Raw genomic sequence first — 20,204 nt, 5'->3', positions numbered from 1 at the left:
ATGATATACACTAATCCATATTATCTAGGTATTGTTGAAGAATAAAAATAAATAAGCCAGAACAAAATTCAGTAACCATGTTTTTAAACTATGATAAATATTAATATTTTAAAATAGCAATGTGTATTAGTGTTTTAATACTGCTTATTGAGTTTTTTTTTAATATAATTTTAAATTAGCAGCTACATATGCCATTTAATACTGTAAAATTGGTCTCTCTTATTTTGGTACAGAGTAAGTAATTAATGATTCATCTGTTCTTATAGCTAGCTAATTTATATTTTATGCTGCCAGCTGGTTTATGATATGTCAAAGACACAGAGAAAGGTGTCATGGGTCTACTACATTAAAAATACAGTTTTAATCTATTGATATATAGATAGAAACTAATCAGAAAGTGGAATTATGACCTTGCATTTCTGAAGATGTAATGAAAAGTGCATGTTTTAAAAATTATGACAGCATGTAAGCAAGAAAACACATAAGCACTTAGTGGTTGCATTTCTACAAATGAGTGGAGCTTTCTGTAACTGGAAATGGAGCATTAAGTTACTTGCTGATGAGATTTTTACCAGCCCCCTTAACTGGATCGTCAATGTCATATGTTGGAGGTACTTATATTACTGGATGTTCTCTTTAATTTTATCATTTTTACTGTGTCAGCTTTTATTATCATTAACAACTCGGCTCAACAGACTCAATTGTGTCCCAGCAGGATTTCAGATTATTCCTCAAATTACAGCAATTTGTCATGATGTCAGTGTTTTTTAACCTATAACCCTAGGTTACCTACAGAGTCTGCAGAGTCTGGATTTCACATGCCACAGATTCAATTTATATTGTATGTAAACAATTACATTGCTTCACAAACAAACAAAAGGCAGGCAAAGTCAAAACTAAGGGTCGAGGTCTAGCTTGCCATGAATCCATTCTAATTGGATTCCTTTTTTCTAAACAGAATATAGGCAATGCAACAGTAGCACCTCTTTACTGTAAAATGAAGTAGGAGTGAGTTAGTTTCTTGTTAATGGCAGAAACTCTAAGATTGATGGCAGCAACAGAATTTAGAAGAATCATTGTTACGCCTAGTATTTCTCATGATATGTGACTTTAAAAGTTTTCAAGAGTTCTAATGGTACTGTAAGAAAGAAACAAGCGATTGGACTAGATGATCTTTTGAGGTCCCTTTCAGTCCTTAGCATTCTGTGATTCTGTGTGTGTGAAATGATCTTGAAGCTGAAAGAAAATTCCAGTTCAGGGACACCCAGAGCTGGGGAGGAGAGTGACTCTTCATCCTCTGGTAGCTTGTGTGACATCCCCGGATGTCCTCAATGCTGGGGATGGGGATGAGCAGTCTGAAAGCCCTGGATCAGTCCTGCCATCTAGGATGGCCAGAGCTGTCTTACAGGACACAGTGAGTGCCCTGTGATCAAGGGTCATGCTGCCAAGTGAGGGCCAAGGAGTCAAGCTCAGAGGTCACTCAGTAAAAAATTACAGGTTTGGGATTCTTGGAGCATTAAACCTTCTATCAAGTAATTTTGGTGTGGTGTTACAAGAAGGAAAAAAAAAGCTTTCTGGTCAAGCCTTGACTAGAACAGAATAAACTGAAAATGGTTATATTATAAAAAATCTCTACAGTTAAAAATAGTTCTTTTAAGGAAATAAGGAGGCTGTGCTGTGCAAAATGGGGGAAATGGATTGGCAAAAATTTGGTTCATCAGCTTCCAGACCCCCAGTTCTGTGGGGCTGTAGCTGATGCAAAGAAATGAGGGGATCTGCCTCCTTGGGATTGCCAGAGCCCATCTGCCCACAGTCTGCAAGCTGAAACCCACCTCGGCCCAGCTAAAAGAGGCCAACGAGACTGCAGTTCTTACGTGTTATTTTATAAATATGAAGTGGAGATCGAACCTCTGTGTTCTCAGCCTCTCCATTACCTTAAGCAAGTAGCTAGAGAGCAGCATGCCTTTAAAAAGGGATTTAGGTAGCTGCAGTGTTGATGAAGAACTTCAGTTAAGCTTTCAGGTTAAATTGCTTTTGTGTTTTCTATTTTACTTACCAATCCATATGGATTTACTCTACTTTCTCTGAAATTGTATTGTATGACATTACAGTTTATTTATGTGTTTTCTGGCAAACTTAAAATGCTTACATCTATCCCTTACATTTGCACAAATGAAAGATAAATCTTCCCAGTCTGTTATAGATGAATTGAATAATTAAGAAGACATTCTTAATTACTGTCCAAGGAGACATAGAAGTTACAGTTCCAAGTGTGTTACCAAGTAAGTCTTTAGATTAAATGTCTTTAAATAGAACTATGCAAAATGTATGCTGTCAGAGGTTTCTGCCACATCTTATTTTAAATAATCTCTTATAATCTAATTGCATCTGGTTAAATTTTTAAAAAATGCTTAACTGTTGTGAGGATGAGATTTGTGGTTAGATCCTAAACACAGGGCTTAGGTATATGCTTGAATACAAATGTGATAAATACAAATATAAAAAATCAAGCTCATTGTCTGCCTATTTATGGAAATGGCTAAACTGAGTAGATTGTTCCCATTGCTCCACTGAATTTCTGAAACTAAGTAGGGAATTATCCTGGAAGCTCAAGCTAGGCTTAGAGTATTTCTTGCATGCATACATTAAGCCCAACAGAAAATGCAACTGTATTTCCTTTTTGTTATGTTTTTGACACTGTATTAATGTGGGTTAGCTTCTGTGGAGGGGGTGTGCAACAGTAATATCTGGCAAGGGAGGCTGGTTGTATGAGGAGGTAGATAGGATTTTTAGCAGCTTATCCAGGTTAACAGCATTTGTGGGCAAAGCAGGGCGATGACAGCTGAGAATCAGTGCTACTTAGCTACAGGAAAAGCAGAACTACTAAGGATCACAGGCAATCTCAGCATTCAGTCTGTGAGGTAGGTAGTGATGAGATAAGAATGGTGGTGGACACATTGTCAGAGGAGTTCTATAACTGAAGAGATTACACTAGTGACAGTGGATGTGGGAAGCAGCCTGTAGTCATTAGCATATGTAATTTTGTGGTTATGGTAGACACTTTTATTCCCAGTTACTTAAGCACTCCCAACCCCTAAGGTACACAAGACCCGTCTCTTGAGCCTTAACAGCCCACACACATGGCATGGGGAATTGAGGGACGTCCCTTCTAGCGCACCGAGGTCATTCAGGCAGGTACTCACCTCTGCCTCAGTCAGTTTGCTGTTGCTGGGGTCTGCTGTGTAGATCTTCTGCCGCACCCACCTTGATGACTTTTGGATTTTCCTTTACCCCATCAAAATGGCCAGGACCCACATCTTACTTCTCTGGTTTCCCAGACTGCTCGCGTCTTGTTTTACTGTTTCCACTCCAGTCCTCAGATCACTGGTCACCATGCCCTTAGGCAAGGTGTCATGTAGATGGTCTTCCTCACCTCTCCCCGGAGAGTGGTTCCTTGAACCTTAGAGACATCGCTCTCTTTTCTTTGATTTATAATTGTCTTAAGCATCCCATTAATGCAATACTTTTGCCATGCTCTCGTCTTTTCATTGTGCTGGCTCAGCAGTTCATTAGTTGAAATTAGTTCATTCTGTTACACACTATAGATATTTTAAGGCCTGGTATTTCTGCTTGCGCAGCAGCTGTGTTGGTCCCTGTCTAGCTGTAAGGTTAAATATAGTTTTGCAGAGTTTAGCAAAAATTGTATCATTAAGTGGCTACCCCTCCGCTTCGTTTTTGTTAAAGTGGTTGCTGACATACCAGAACTTGGCTTTGCTTAGCAAATGTGTCTCTTCCAACAACATGTCACACTGGCGTATTTTGGCCTGTGTTGAGTGAGGGCTCCTGTTGCCTCTTTTGCCAAGACGAATTTCCTCTTACACACAGTTGTGTGTAGCTGTGCTTCCAGATCCTATTTGGATAACTGTTTCTTTTGTGTGCATAAAGTAACTGCAAGTGCAAAAACTTGAACTGGCCTCAAGTTGGGCTCAAAAGGTCCAAAATTTCGCTTGCTTTGGTAAGCATCTCAATCACTAAGACACAGATTTGTGTTCTTTTTAGTTGGGGTCATTTCTGGTTTCACAAACACTGCCATTTTTTTTTTTATTGACACATGGTGTAACTTCAGCAGGAGATATGGTAAATGTCCATACTCAGATTTCTTTTCTCTTGAACTAAAATGAAATGATATTGGATTTCCCATACAAGTTATCAGCATGCTATATATAATAAGGTAAGGCTGTCTCCTAGTTTTTTCAGGGACTGCTTAGTGGCACCAACTATTTAGGACTCTTATTAATATCAGACTCTAGGTCTTAAATCAGCAAGCACGTCTCCTTTGTGATCTGATTAGAGACCTCTCAGTTCCAGAATGGAACACACACGTCTCTGTGTTTAGTGTTTCAGGTTGCTGATTCTAGGGAGCTCCCCCCGAGCCGGCGGTGTCTGCCCTGGGTAGGCTGAGCACTGCACCCCACCTTTCCAGATTCTCCCTGGGGCCAGGCCCCTCTGCTGTTTTCATTGCAACACTTAATTTATAGGTGCTTAGTCCTTTATGCAGTTGCAAAATCAATTAATGACTTCCCAGTTATACTCGCTATTGTAAGTATGGCTCAAAATAAGCAATGTGTCTTCCTTTATTTAATTTATGCTTACTATGTCTTGATAATTCCTTCTGATGTTTGTGCTTCCATTCCTTTCAACTTATTCCTACGAGGAGTCTTCTCAGTCATTGTTTACCTTGCAGTTCTCTCTTTGCAATGCCAAATCACCTCTGTGATTTGCTCTTTTTTCTGAATTTTGATTCCTGCTGTTGGCATGAAGGTGGCAAGAAGTGGAACACAACATTTAGGTGCATTTGCTTTTGACTGCAATGTAGTGTGAGGTTTCACACTCCTCAAAATTTGGGGCTTAGCGTGTCTTGCAAACTTTTATTTTCATTCAGTGATAGCTTTCTTTCTATATTTCTGCTTAGAATTTTGTTTTTCTCACACCATTAAATGCTTATGTTTTTGTTTTCTGTTAGTTTTTTTTTTTTCCTTTTCTCTTTTAATAACTTGAATTTATTTTTAGCTTTTGTTTTACCAAGTGAGTACTATTTCAGAGGTTGAAGCTCTTACAGCAGGTGCAGCGTTTTTTACTGTACTTCAGATGTTGTAGTAATTTCAATATTTGGATGATCTGGAGGAAATTCTAACAGCAAAATCCTTGTTTATATTTTGACACAATTTGGTTTCTGAGAGATTTCCTCTGTCTTGGGGCTGTACCAACCATATTGCAATATTGCAGTACATTTCATGTACAAGGAAGAAACAGAACAGCTTTTCTTTTGTTCTGCAGCAGCTCCTTCTCACTGTCCCAGAATGGCTGGGGTCTGCAGGTGCTCCCAAACCGCTGGATACTCATGTCTCCTTAGTTATTGTAGAACAGAGAAATGTGTAACTGCTCTTTGTGGTGTAAGGTAATGCTGGAGAAAAAGCTGTTTGCACTACGCCTCTCTGAATTAACAAAACACATTGGTGGAAGGAAGGAGTCAGGATGAATGTCCTATCATGTGTCATGTCATTTCTCTTCAGTCTTGTGAACAGCGTAGTCTTTTGGGCTAAGTTCCCTTCAAAGCTGTCATCTTTGCATGATTATGTGTAGAATGCAAAGACAGTAATAAATAATCCTGTATGTTGATTTTGTTTAATAGACTTGGCATGTGCAGGAATTGTTCCTGAATTATTATCTCCTGAAATATTTTAAGTTCTGGATTAACAAAGTGTTAGGAAGAGTGGCTGTGGTTTGCTTATTAATGTGAAAGCGACTACAATCTGCTAAGTTGGTTTGCTTTTTAATTATTTGCTTAAGTCGCAAAAATGTTTTAGAGGTGTAGCAAATTCTCAGGCAGCTTCTGATATTTCATGACAGTATTTGAAAGGATTTTCTTTGTTTCCTCTCTTGATCTTGTGCAGAAAGTTTGTCTCTTTGTATTTGCTTTGATGGTTTTTCCCTTTACTTTTTTTCTGTCAAGATTATTCAAGTTCCAGCTCTCCGGGATTTCTGTATCTTATCAGCTTAATCCTGTCAGAATGCTGATTTTTGGGAGCTGTTTTAGAAACTGCTTTCCTTTTGCAGTGATTTGACTGTGTAGTGGTCTCTCCACATCAGAATACTACTTAAATGTGTGTTCCAGCCCATTGCTATTCATTATGTTTTATAACATAATTTCTTCAGGTTGTGCAGTGCTTCCAAGCGACAATTTTGTAATTATTTCACACCATGTGCATATTTGCAGGTTCTGTGTTAGTCTCTTCTGAGGCTTTCCTGTCTCATCTGGTTTCACGTCCCTGTCCAGAGCCTGACATCTACAGAGTTATTTAGGATGTGGGTCATCTTGTCTTGGGGTATGAAGTTAGTTTTGTAATTGCTGTCTCGCCTGGCTGTGGAGTGACAGGTCTTGTCTGGAAACCGTTTCTGACAGTGCGTGAAGTGCCGGGGAGGCAGCGAGCAGCTCAGCTCCCGAGCCGCCACTGTTGTGACAGTGCCCATCAGCAGCCGCCAGCGCTGCCTGTGATCCATGCGTCATGAGCAGCCACTGAAACATCGTCCCTTCATGATTTCCAGCCCTTTCCAGCAGGATTTTAGCTGCTCTTCTTAGGACCTGTTGCTACTTTGCAGATTTGTAATTTTTTAGTAACGTAGATAGATTTCCTGCTTTTTGTGTGCATAAAGGGATGTAATAATAATATTAGTTTGGAGAAACTGGCATCATGTTTTTATAGGCTTGCATGCAGAAGCATAAATTTTAAAAGGTTTTTCTCCCCTGTACATCAGTAGAACATAGTAGTGAGTTGCTGGTGTTGTAGGGTAATTAAGAGGGAGGATGTTGTCATGGGTATCACTGTAGAGAGTGTCCCATACAGACCAGGTAGTGCTGACAAGGTCCATGCTGCCTCGTATAATAGGCATGAGGCAGCATGCAAGTGATGCTGTAAGTATAGAAGTTAATGAATATCTGTAGAAAATATTTCTAAAACTAAACTAAATTTGCAAAATGAATAATATGTTTTCTCCAACATGTAATGCAATGATACCACCCCCAGTTTCTCATTTGGAATATATGTGCACATATATATATTTATATTTGTATTTCAATTTGAGGAACTGTTAGGAGCAGAGTAACCTTTGTTGTGAGTAAAGGCTAAGCTGGAAGCATTTCTTTCAACAGTTGTCCCCAACCCTGCCTTCCTCCCCAGGCTCCAGTTTTGTTTGTTCATCAGTGTGTCTGGCTTGCTTGGCAGTGACAGGCCCTGTCAGTAATAGGTTTTCTATCTGGGACTCATCTTGAACCCTTCTTCTAGAAGGCTGTAATTTCTACATCATCTTTTTCTGTGATGCTGTTTGCTGTGGAGTAAATAATCCACCTTATGTTTTAGAGGACATGGAAGCTTGTTTTAAAAACAAATAAGATTTATTATAGTAGCATGGGAACAGCATCTCATAAGTATCAGCATTGCTCAGGGTCCTGCATGAGTTTCCATTTGATGACTTTAGAGGAAAACTAGTGTTTATGCCCATGTAATTTTTTATTAAATAGGCAAGACAGAGGAAGAGTGAAAAAGAAGCATAAGGAAAATGACCTGGCTAAAGCCTCACAGCTGGAATTAGTGTTTAGTCTTTGATTCCTCATCTTCTACCCTTTCCCTTGGACCCCTCTTCCCATTCCTGATGCAGTCACTGAACAGGCTTAATCTCAAAATTGGTAAATGCTGGGAAAACTTCCAGCTTCTCCTTTTGGCATCTTGCCTGTTCTTCCTGCTTTTCCTTTTCCTATCATTTTGCGACCTTGCTCTCCATCTCTCTAGCTAAACCTAGATCCTGCTGGAATCTGTTACTGTATTCTGAAATTTGGCAAAGGAAAACTTGCCCTAGAGTGTGCAGAACTATTCATGTTGACTGGAATTTCTTCATGCTCTTGTTGACTTATTCCTTGTACTCATTAGCTGATCGATTACAGGACTTGGTTTAGATGTGATTTTAAACCACTAAAGGTTGAGGCAAAGATTCAGTCAGAGTCTCCAATACAGTGTTTCAGTGCCATCCAAGGTTCTGAGCTCATGGAATTTGGGCACTCTTCCCCATTGCCAGATGCTACTGCGAGTCCTGCCTGGTAGCTCTGGCTCTTTGGCTGCAGGCTTGCTCTAATCGGACTCAAGCCAGTCAACAGGAAACAGTTTATCAATGCAGTTTATTCCTTTCTCTAAGGGAAACACCTGAAAACAGGACCCAGTGTAGGGTCACCAGACTGCGGATTAATGTGCCTGTATGGAGCTGGGAAACTGCCATGGTGTATGCAGCTGCTGTGGTAGGATGGGGAAACCAATGACTTCTCAACCAAAGTGACACAGTGGCCCTAGAGAGGAGCCAGGGGGGCACAGGCACGTCATGGCTCTGGGCATCTCTCCCGCCTCAGGGGGACTTCTCGCAGGAGCTGTTATGCCCAGATATCCTGGCTGCTTTCTTTCAGTTCTGGAAAAGATCATTAAATTATGCCCCGAGCTCTCCATATTGGTCAACTCCACCACTATCACCACCACAAGAAAGAAGAGCAAAAGTTCTTGTTCCTGTGTGAAAAACCGTGAGCATGGTGTGGATTCAGTTCATCCTGTGCTCTGGCTGTCTGCAGACCTTACAGTGGCACTGACTCTGCTAAGGGTCCTTATGTTCACTGGAACAGATGGAGTGGAAGATGTTGAAGTAAACTGTCTTATGTAATTTAAATTACTTGGTGATAATTTTTAATTGCTTGCTTTCTAAAATCTCCAGGTGCTGGGAGGCATTAGTTTTATTATCTGTCGAAAGTATGTAGGCAAAAAGTAAATTATTTATTCTGAGGAGCTGTTACTTTTGGATTTAACACAGCTAAAGGTAGTATGCTGATTGAAGTTCCCCTTTCTGAATAACATAATATTTTCCAATTGTGATAGCAGCCATTAGGCTTTTCAGAATTGTTGGACCAGATCATACTTTTTAATATTAAATATTCAATTGAATATGTATAGTAACTGAAGAGTGTGTGTTGAAATATAAATTCAATGCTATAAATGTTAAGATTATAAACAATTGCTGTTGAGGTGTCAGAATAAGACAAAATTATTTACTTTTTCTTGAGAGCTATGATCTATGTAATTTTTCTTTTATTATTTTTTATGTTAAATTTTGGCAATATCTGTTCAATCTCTTGCAGGGCAACTTCCCCCCAAGGTGTTCAGCTCCCACTGTGGTCTCTGCCATGAGGGTTGGGCTGGACTCTAAAGTCTAACTTGTGTAAACTTAGCTTGGGTCTTTCTGCTGCAATTTGCAATGTAGATCTACTCTCAAAGATAGGGGAAGGTACGATCCAGACTGAATGCTCATTCTGGATAGAAGTACTAAGAGAGGACTAGATAGCAGAGAAAAACATTATTTTGAACTTAGCATTCTCAGATAGAAGTAAAACTACTCAAACCCAAGGGAGTGGATTTGCTCAGAGCTCTGAGTCCCTTCTCAGTCAGGAGGGCTGGAGGAAGGAAGACCGGGGAGCATCTTTTCATCACATTGTCATTTCTTGTTGCTTTATCCTTTTCAATGAAAGGCAGCCAGTGAGCTCCAGTATTTCTGAACAGGAGTATGACTATATTATATAATCTTATTTTCTTGGACATTATGAATAAATAAACAGCAAAACTAATTTGCTGATGGCCAAACTGTAGAAATGAGTAGCTAAACTAGATGTGCACGATGGGAGAGAGCATCTGGCTCATAAATATTCTCTTTTGGTGATCAAATTCCATTGCAATTAAATATAACCTGAAAGGGTTAGCTAAGTATTTAGTCATACTTTTTTCCTGTAGCTGACTAGTTATATGTATTACCTTATTCCATTTGAAGATAAGAAGAGAAAGTTCTCCCTGTTTTTCATAATTTGCAGATGTTAGGATATGGTTAGAAGCAAATTTTGTCAAAGCACTAAAAACTTGCAATGACTACAGAAACATTAAGGTAATATTTTAAGATAGCCTGCTTTTGGTGCAATTTGTGTAACTTCTAAGGATTTTTAACATCATGGTACTTTAAATATCTTGCTCTTCAAAAACAATTAGAAGTTCTTTGCCAATTCAAAATTCAGTTCCATTTCATTTAAAGCCTTTATGTTTTACTAAATGAGGTGTGGAATGGTCTGTGTATGAAAAGTTTTCTTAGACAAAGAAAATATTTAAGTATTAAACCACTATTTCTTTCAATTGCAGTTTAAGCTTGATTGCTCCAATTCAGACTGAGTGATGAATTTGGGAGCAGTAAAATGGGGACTTGGAGTACCTGATGATGCTCTATTTCAGATATTGAGAGTTTAAATTATTAAAGGCTGTGCTCTGATGTGTCTAACAAAGCTAAAGAGAAGCTCTTTCCGAGATTGTGTTTAAGAGAAGAACAAAAACATTCTGCAGGACCAAAAGAGGAGGGCCAGGCGTTCAACAGGTGTTTATAAACAAGATCACACAGGAACCCTCAGGTCCAAATGACTTGTAACACCTAATTCTTCTCTCTCTCATGCTGCAGAGCTTCCTGACAGAAATGCAGTGAGCAAACATGATCAACAGTCATTCAGCCAAAGATTGTGCTCTCATCTTCTTCAATTCCTGATCTGTTAGTCTACACTGTTACCAAATCTTTCATTTTCAATTCTATTTGTATCTTTGCTCGTTTTGCTTGCTTCCTCAGGGTCCTGGCTGCCTCTTGATTCAATTTCTGTCTCCTTCCTTTTTTCTTGCTCTACCTTCTCCTTTCTCACATCTTTCTCCCCAAAACTCTGACAAAGTGAGATACTGGTTCCTTCCTCTCCTCAAATTATTTTCGCTGCCTATCCTATCAGGTTTTTCTCCTCCTGGCACAGTTCCAGCTTTTGTTTGCTGTGCTCCTTTTAACTGTTGTGTTTTCTTGCTGACACCCGCAGTCTGTATTGGCACCTGTGTCACGCCTGCTCTTGTGTTTTGCTTTCCTCCTTGTCTTTTACTTTCCTCCTTACCTCTCACTCTCCACTGACGCTTTCACTGAATGTCTTACTCTTTAGAATGCATCTTAATACACTTGGTATCTTCCATTTTTGGGGAGGAGATAAAAAAGAAAAAGCTCTTGACCTCCTAGCTGGTCTTTCTCCTTGCTGACTCTATTCTTGTTATGCAGTTATTTTTCAGCCTCTTGAATCCAGTTTTTGTTTGCTGCTGCACTCCACAAAGTCTCTAATGACCTTCTTTTGAAGAAAGCTCAAAACCAGGACTCCATCCTCATTACTGACTCGCTGTTTACTTAAATGCGTCTGCTGATCTGTATGTAGCTCTTCCATTTTATAGTTTCCTTGTAAATTCTTTAGGATAGGGTACTCCTTCTTTTCTGTGTTTGTACAGTATCCAGCTCAATTAGTGGGTTGTTTTATGGTTAGGACTGTTTACTCCTGTGAAATACAAATAACTAATATGTTTTTGATCAAAGGTTCCTTTTCCACTGTCCTCTCCCTGGATATTTGACCAGATCATTGATAATATTTTAAAATGGTACAGCTAGTAATCTGCAAACATTGTTTCACAAATTTGCACTGTGCTACCAATTTAGAGCAGAATTTTGCTAATCTTTCTCATGTGAACTGACCTACTTGAGTCAGTGGACTACTAATATTTGCCACAGAGAAAAGATTTGGCTCATAATCTTGGGGAAAGCAGTTGCATGCACACAGGGAATATTGTCCGATGTTTTTGTTAAAGGCTTCTTCCTCATTCCATTCCTCCTTACGAATTTTTTCTTTAACTTAAAAGTGGGAAGAACAAGGTTAGTATGATCTGATCCAGATATATGATACCTAAGGAAGTTGTCTGTGAACTTCTTTAATTCAAATGGTGAGAGGAGAAAAATATCTCTGGATGGGATTTATTATTTTGACTTCACAAAGAAAAGTCCACTCGGCTCCTATAAAAATGAAAACACTTTTTATCTGCTTAGATTACACCTAGCAAATAAGGGGAGGAGATTTAAAATGAGGGACCATAGAAATCAGGAAGTTTCAACTGACCGAGGACAATTAAAGGACAATGATTGCCAAGCTTATGTGGAAGGGCAGGAATATTTTCTAAATCACTGTAGAAATTGCAGACACTCTGGTCACAGAAATTTAAAGGTATTTACAATGAAAATGACTTGCAGTGGTTTTTCACAGACTGCCAGTTTGGCTTTTTTGAGACTTTAGATGTAATTCACATAATTTATTATCTATTTTAAATAACATTTTTTTCTATTATATCTTTTTCTTGGAAAGAAGATAACAAATATTAATTTTCCATGTGTTTATAGATAGAAATTATTCCTGTGCACTTTTACTTAGCTGTGTTGCTTGATTTTTGGGATCAAATGCCATGGAAGGTGACATTCCTTGCAATTTCAGCAGTCATCATAGAAATGGGAGGAAGCTACTCAGTGTTACCTGCACAGAGGAATCCACACTCTCTAATGCTGCATATCTAACTTGGATGCCTGACTGAGAAACTTAAGCAACCAATAAATAAAATAGAGAAAGGGAGGTTTCTGATTCAGATGCTCTTAACTGCCCTCCAAACGCTGCACTGAGTGTGTAGGGAGCTCAGGTTCCCAACAGAAGCATGTCGGTTATTCTCCTAAGACCTGGACAGTTTGATTAGGTCCTGCACAAATGCTGAAGGGAAGTGGCTTCTTGACCCAGACTGGTCTAACTGTGGCATTAAGTGCTTGATTGTAAACTTGCTGTTTGTTGTACTCTGCTACTGACTTCAGCGGAGTCGGGATTTCGTGTGTCATGTGTATTGCTTACAGACCCTTTTGTCTTTGGAAGAACAAATGCAAGATGCTAGAATAAAGTGTCAGGAAAGGACAAAGTAAACCAGCTCCTTCACATAGATTAGGATCCTTTTATACAAAATAAATATCACCGTTTGCAAGGCTTCCTTCCTCATTTCAATTACATTCTAGGTACGGTTTGTCATTTGTCTTATTTACAGGTTCTCACAGTAACTTTCTGAATTGTAGCTACTATTGTCATCAAGTATTTATGCTCTACTTGCTTCTAATAAACAGGTAGAAAATTCAGAATAATAGGATTCACTGTTGTCCGCCCAAAACTGCTGGCAGGACTGGTTCCTTGTTTTGGGATAGCACTTTGTACATAAGACTTTGACTACGTGCCAGGCCATGCGTAGCCATGAGGAAAATGTTGTTGATCAGGCAGCAGGTCCTGGTTGGTTTGGTGTTGCTGCTGCCATGCTCACCCTCTAAACTGAGGCAGGTAATGGCTTTTGTGTACAGCCTTGAAAAGTTGATGGTACCAGTGTGTAAGCAGACAGGACACCCTGAAGCTGAAAGGATTTGGTACATGAACAAGGATGGGCAATGTACGAGGAGGGCAGGGCAGGCACTGGAGAGCTGCCTGTACCACCACAGTATTGACTGATGCTCTCAGGGCAGAATTAACATTTCCAGTATTGTCACCTACAAAAGATGCATATAAATCAAATATGTTCTATACAGGTGCAAGTACTGAATAACTTCTCTCACTTTTCCTCTTTCTCAAATGATTTTTGTAATATTTACTTGTCAGGTTGAAGATGGTTCTGTTTTATTCTGCTTCATCAATGAGAAAGACAAGGCCATTCCATTGCTGTTCTTTCTCGTCCAACCTTACTTCATCCAGAAACAAGATATTTATCCCTGGGCAGGTTTTTACATCATTCTCTACTTTTTCCAAAGACACATGCCTGTTTTATTCTAATAGCTGGGTACTTGAATTCACTTTCAAAAACCATATGTCTTAGCTTTATTAACAAGAAACAAAAACAAGCCCAAAAATTGTGCAAGATTTGTGTAGGAGTACAAAAAATGCTGCAGTAATGCTGACAACTGAATTCTGGTTTTTTTTGTGTTCAGTTCCAGGGCCTAAACCACAGGACCATCCTTCTGTCCTCTAAATTGGTTTTGTGACTGCATACTCCCTTTTTGTGCTGTTGTGGTGGCTTTTTTCTAATCAAATTTCTAAACTTCCATAGTGCTTATATGTTTTCCGAATACATGGTTTCTGCAGCAAACAGTTCATGGTTTTGTGAACAGATACTGAAAATTTGAGGAAACTGCCTTTCTATTCAGTTGAAAGAATCTTGCTGTTATATAAGCCATTAAACACTTGGACTAAAGAACAAGCTTTATTTTATAATACAAGTGAGTAATTTTCCTCTTCCGCTTGTTTTCCTGTTTCTGAGTATACAGATTTCAACATCGCTTTTTCAGGGTGAAGGGGTAATGCAGTGAATGAAAGCAGCAGGTCTAAGAAAAGCCCATGACCTGCAGACGTTACCTCTGTCCAGCCTTTCTTTCCTCTACAGGGAAGCTGCAGAGATGATTTTCTGCCCCTCAGTTTTTTCACACTTCTAAATTTGTCTTTTATCTACAAAACTGGCAAAAAATAAAAGATAGATAACAGTTGTTTTATCTTAGTTTTGTTGAATGGTGGCCTTGCCTCTAACGATTCCGTTTGCATGGGCAGGTATTTGGCGATTTCAGTAATATTTGCACAGGCTGACATTGAACGACTGTTGCTTTTGCTGCATATGACAGTATCGACTAGCACAAAATTGTGGTCACATGTTAGTGTGCTGTACATGTCAATGCAAACCCGTTTAAGCAGCTTGAAGTTTTTTTTTGTTTTTTTTTCTCCCGCATCCCCTCCCTTAAAATTTTTTTCCTTGGCCGTCTTACCAGCAGAAGAGCTAAAATAATTACCTGCAGTCTCATTTTTCACTTTACTACATGCAGATCTTGTGCGGTTGGGCAGCGAGCGGCTGACGGGGAGGGGCGTGCGCTGATGCAGCACAGCATATGACAGCAGGAGCAGCCACAGCGGCCCGAGCCCTTCTCTCTCCGGCGGGTTTTGCTGCAGTACGCTGATTGCCACTTGACAGCAGCCAGCCAGACCCCCAGCAGCAGGCACTCGGAGGAGACTCTGCGTGGGCACTTGTTTAAGGAGTACCTGACTAAACAATTGGGTTATTCTTTAACTGCGGGAGAAGTGCCTGTATTCGCTTCACGCAAGCTCCCTACTGGCTTTCTGCATTTGTAATTTATCGGAGCTGCTTCTCCCTCCGTCTTTCTCCCATTACTTCTTTCTTTTTTTTTTCTTTTTTTTTTTTTTTTTTTTTTTTTCGCGAGCATTATTCTTCCCCCTCCCAAATCTGTGCTGCATCACTAGCTCTCATTATGCTGTGCTCAGTAGCCCGGTGTGTTCTCTGCCTCTGCTAGGCAGTGGCAGCATGGATGGTGCTCTTGTGACGACCTCTGCTGATGCTATCAGTCCACTGCGGATAGGCATGCTGAGTAATCCTGCTGTAAATGGGCGAGGACACGGACACACGAAAAATTAACCACAGCTTTCTTCGAGACCACAACTATGTGACTGAAGGTAACATAAACGCTATCATTATTCTCTTCTTGCATTGCATATTCTGTGCCAGGAATGCACTGTCATGTTTGGAGATGCAGGCTGTTCCTTTTTTTCATCTTCTTTTTAAACAGGGGGACTTCCAAGGCATTTTTCTATGTGATGTAGCAACAGAATCTGTTTGAATTTCCTAAATCCCAAACACATTCTGCCATGCTACGGCAGTCTGTGAAACTATATGTGCTAAAGAAGGTCTTGCATTGTGCCGAGTTTGTGCTAGTGAGGTGTGCAGCACCTGGCATTGAATGCACGGTAGCTGCAGTGTGGAAGATTGGAAGCAGTTGATCACTTAAAAAAGATGAAAGATTTGAGAGCACTAAAGTAAGAGAAATAATCTGTGAAGTTAACTGTTTGCTGGTGTGATAAAGGTTATGTATCTCATTTTGGTAATTATAGCGTGAGCATCACCGACATTGCTGAGTTGATTGTTCCCAAGAGAACAGTATACATTTAGAAGGGATATGTAAGCATCTTCTTTTGAAATACTGCTGCCTTCTTTCCATCCTCTGTGTATGTGCAAGGTGCATGAGAACAGAAAATGTACCTTCATTTTAAATCATTAAATGGCTGGTAGCTTATTACATAAAAAGAAATTTTCCTGCAGGTGACACACATTAAATGCTGTGAGAATTTACCTTGAGACCAGTGAAATGGCTGGATCAGGTATTGATCCATATTTCCTTGCCAGAAAGTTGGTTTTAGAGCAGGCCATTTTAAGATTGTTTGATTGAACAGGAGAAATATATTTGTAGGTGTCTGACTTTGCAAATATATTTGTGTGTGCAGAGTTTTAACAGCACTTCCCAGCAGCAGAAATAGTACTTCAGTGTAGGCTTATATAATATGAACATACTTAACATCAGGGTCAACCAATACTACTTGAGACTCAGTCTCCAGATTCTGTCGTCATTTGATCAATGCTTGGTCACTTAATACTCCCATGCTGCATCCTGAAATGTGATCAGCTGATGGTCTCTTGATTATTGGTGATTAGCATTTTTTTAGAATGTAGAAAACAGCAGGATGATTTCACCATACTGGAAACACAAAGCGGATTTGTCAGAAGAAAAATTAAAAATGCTGTATGCTGCAACTGTTACCACTGGCTGGTCTAATTGTTTGCTAATCTTGCCTCTAGGACATTCTTTGCATTCTGGTTCATGTTTTGGTGCATTTTTTAATTGGTTAACTCTTTTTGTCTGAATGATGATTGAAGTTTTAAGATGTAGCCATTTTTAACAACATTTGAAGAAACTTTGTCTTGAATTTCTAAATTTATGCCTTAGATTCTGCAAAATGCACAGTGTAATTACTGCACTGTACTTGCTACATGGTGAGATTCAGATGTATATTTAATGGGCATGTGCAGCTGTGTTAAAATTTGGACTTTCAAGTCTGTCAGTTTTGTAATCTGAGGAAAATAATCCCTTGTGGGTTTTGCAAATCAATATTCTCTCTTTTTGTATGTTATGGTGTTTTAAAAATTAGATGGGGGTATTTTGTGTTTTGGGGGACACTGCTGATGCAAGTTTTAGATTCTTCTCATGTTTTATCTTCACTTGATATTTGGATGGGAAAGACTGGATGTTCTGTGATTGCACACAGAGTGGCTTGTCCGAAATGAGTCAAAATACACCTTGAATATAAATGTCAGCCTGTGTTGTATTTCCCTTTGATCAGAAGTCATCATGAAATCTGTTGACATCTGATTTTGAGGTAAATGAAGTACGGGAAACCTTTAGTAGCAAAGTGTTAGTCCTTCGGCTCTGATTGTGTGGTGTTTCTTGGGAATGCTCTGTTGGTCAGCTGTAATAAAATTCTTCACATCTGTTACATCCGACATTGCCACACTTTTAAAAAGATCACAAAAATCATGAGGGAATGGTTTTATCTGTGAATTTTTTCCAGTGGCACCTTCAACTCAAAGAGGATCATCACAAATTTCAATTTCTCAGTAATATACTTTGTTTAAAATGCATAATGAATATGTAAGTTACGCTGGTGCTTAAAATGTCCCTCTTTTTTTTTTTTTTTTTTTTTTAATTTTATCTAAAGATCTGGTTCCATGAAACAACCTTTAACACTTTGCATCTGTAATGGCCTGAAGGCCTTTCACAATGTTTGCATTTGGTCCTCTATGTTAGTGCTGCCTGTGTGGCAGTAATATACATATAGAAATGCAGTTGCAGGCACTAATGCATTGCTTTGTTACATTGGAAAATAATTTTATTGAGACCAAACCCCATTCTTTCTTTTGGGCTCTTTGGCTTTTGTAATCAACTATTTAAAACAAAGAAATACTTTATATTTTATCCAGTGTATTAGAGAAGTTACCTGATTCATTGTTGTCTATGAATAACTACAATTTTCTCTCCTCTTTTCAGAGTTTTAAAATCTCGGGAAGGGGTGTCCCTGTCCTTGCTGCTCCATGCAGCAGACTGAATTAATTTACAAAAGGGGGTATTTCTGACCTTTTATATGCACTTTCTTTTTCTCTGTTCCCTGAGCAAAATGATAATAAAGAAGATGTGGGTTAACCATAGTATTACTTTAGTTCTCTTCCTCTTTTACTTCTTCAGTGATTAAAAAAAAAAATAATCAGGTGACATATGAATTCACAGGGTATAAGAAAACTGGGAGCCAAATCGGATGGGCTCTGCCCTCGCTGAGGGACCCAGCGTGTTCCTAATGAAACTGCTTCCTTGAGCAAAGTCATATTTCATCTCTTGGGCAGGTCATTATTTTGTAACATGGAGATTAAGAGTATCAAACGTGACTTTACCTTGACTATGGAAAATTGAATTGGTTTTTAAATCTCAAAAATTCCTTGATTTGATGGTTCATGTTTAGCTGTTGTTATACTGTTTCTGTTAATAGGCTTGATAGACAGACAGTACATGACAACAGTGAGTACCTGCACTTGTTTCTCCTGCCACATTTGCACATCAGCAATAAAACCAATGGAGTTGAAACAAGCAGGACTTGAATAATTTTGTCATTTTAAGTCATAGAAGTATGTTACAGTTGCTCAGTGGAAAAAGACAATGTAGTTCCAGCAGGAATATTTGGTCAATTTTTCAATTATTACTTTCAAAAATATTTTTTGAAGGAAACTGCTTTAATTGGAGTTGTTTGTGTGGGGAAAACAGAAAAGACCCGATGAGGCTTGTAAAGAAAGAGAAGGACCTGAGGCCTGGAAGAATGTGACCTGTGAGGAAAGATTGAACTTTTTAATGCGAAGGTGGTGATGAAACACCGGGCTATATTGCCTAGGGAGCTTGTGTACTATCTATCACTGAAGTTTTTAAAAGCAAGTGGTGTAGATGTCTGTAAGAAATGACACGGGAATAGCTGAGCCTCCCCTGGGGCAGAGGGATGGACTAGATGACCTCTGAGAGCTGTTCAGGCTGGTGATTCATTGCCGAGCTGTGCTTTATCTTTATTGACTTTTGCACCCCAGCTGTGGGAACCAGCTGCCTGGGAGATGTTGTGTCAGTAAAATATATTATTTCCACAACACCTTTAGAAGAACAGAGAAGAGAGGATTGGCACAGTGTGACATGGACAAGAAGATGGGCTGGACAGGAGAAACATGAGCCTTTGTTCCTCACAGGCAAAGTCTGTCAGGGGAGATGGTGAGAAAATTGTAGACAGTGAGTTGGGAGGAGGGATAAAGGAGAGAAAAGGCCTGCGCGTTTTTGGGGGCAGAGAATGTCCTTCAGTCCGAGAGTTCCCTTGACATTACCCATGCTTAAGATTAACACTAAAACTGACAAGACTGCTGGTGTCCTTTGCTGTCTGAAGACCTTGGGATCAGCCACTTAGGATCTGATTCAGAACAGTGAATTGCATGGTGTGGTTGCTGTATTTCTGACAGGGGTAAAAAGTTCTACAAAAGGCTGGTGCTGCTTCTTTGAGCAACTGTGCTGTTAATTCAGATACTTTGTATTTTACAGATTTAATGACTGACAGAGAAATAATGAACAAAATTCACTATCCTTACCAAACTGTGTTAAAGGATGCAATTTGTATCCATGAATCCAAACTTATCTGGAGAAATGCTTCTCTAGTGGCAAAGGCTTTCTGCAGGTTATATGCAGACATGTCTAGCATACTGATTCATCCTACCTTTTTATTGATTATCCCTTCTTGGGAAGAAATAACAAGCTGCTTACACTCTCAGTTTCTAGAGAGAGATGGGTTCCTCCCTTGGTGTGGGCCTGCAAATTCAAGTGAAGGCAGCGAAGTTGCATTGGGGCAGTGGGGCAGAAGCTGACCTTCGCTATCTAGTCATTTATATGACCAAATGGTGCAGATTGGTTCCATATGGCTTAACTTCTATTAAAAAGTTAATCATGTTAATGGTGTATTAACCTCCTCAAATGTGATATTTGAAGAATAATGAGAATTACCAGTGTAGTGTAAAACATATTGAATCATAACCATGTGAAACATTTATTATAGAGGATGAAAAAAGCCGTTTTTCCCCCCAAATGATTTTAAAAGAAAATCTTCTGCAGATAATGAAAACAGATTGGGGGGGCTTTTTTCCCCTTAACTAAAGAAATTATTATCTCTGTTCTTCCTTAATCAAAGTTATAGGAAATGATCCATTTTCATCTGCTTAGAAGAAATGTATTTATGAACTTGTCTTTCATAAAAATCTCGAATACAA

At 39.2% G+C, this 20,204-nt stretch overlaps 1 protein-coding gene across 3 annotated transcripts in view; it reads left to right on the top strand.

The window, feature by feature from the left end:
* PPP2R2C (protein phosphatase 2 regulatory subunit Bgamma) overlaps positions 1-20,204 on the top strand; it is a gene marked incomplete at its 5' end in the record, with an annotated part of 195,497 nt that overhangs the window by 40,304 nt on the left and 134,989 nt on the right. Inside the window, one exon of one of the 3 annotated variants that reach the window (XM_082050549.1) lies at positions 15,401-15,490. The exons of 1 other annotated variant lie outside the window; for it this stretch is intronic. In XM_082050549.1, coding sequence (XP_081906675.1) covers positions 15,421-15,490 — 70 coding nt within the window. Of the gene's footprint in view, positions 1-15,400; positions 15,491-20,204 lie in introns of those variants that run through there. One more of the 3 variants, XM_082050551.1, reaches the window with a different exon arrangement.

Source organism: Streptopelia decaocto (assembly GCF_964273445.1).
Source record: "Streptopelia decaocto genome assembly, chromosome: 4".
In the NCBI taxonomy this organism is placed as follows: Eukaryota; Metazoa; Chordata; class Aves; order Columbiformes; family Columbidae; genus Streptopelia; species Streptopelia decaocto.
This window is presented reverse-complemented; position numbering and strand designations above follow the sequence as displayed.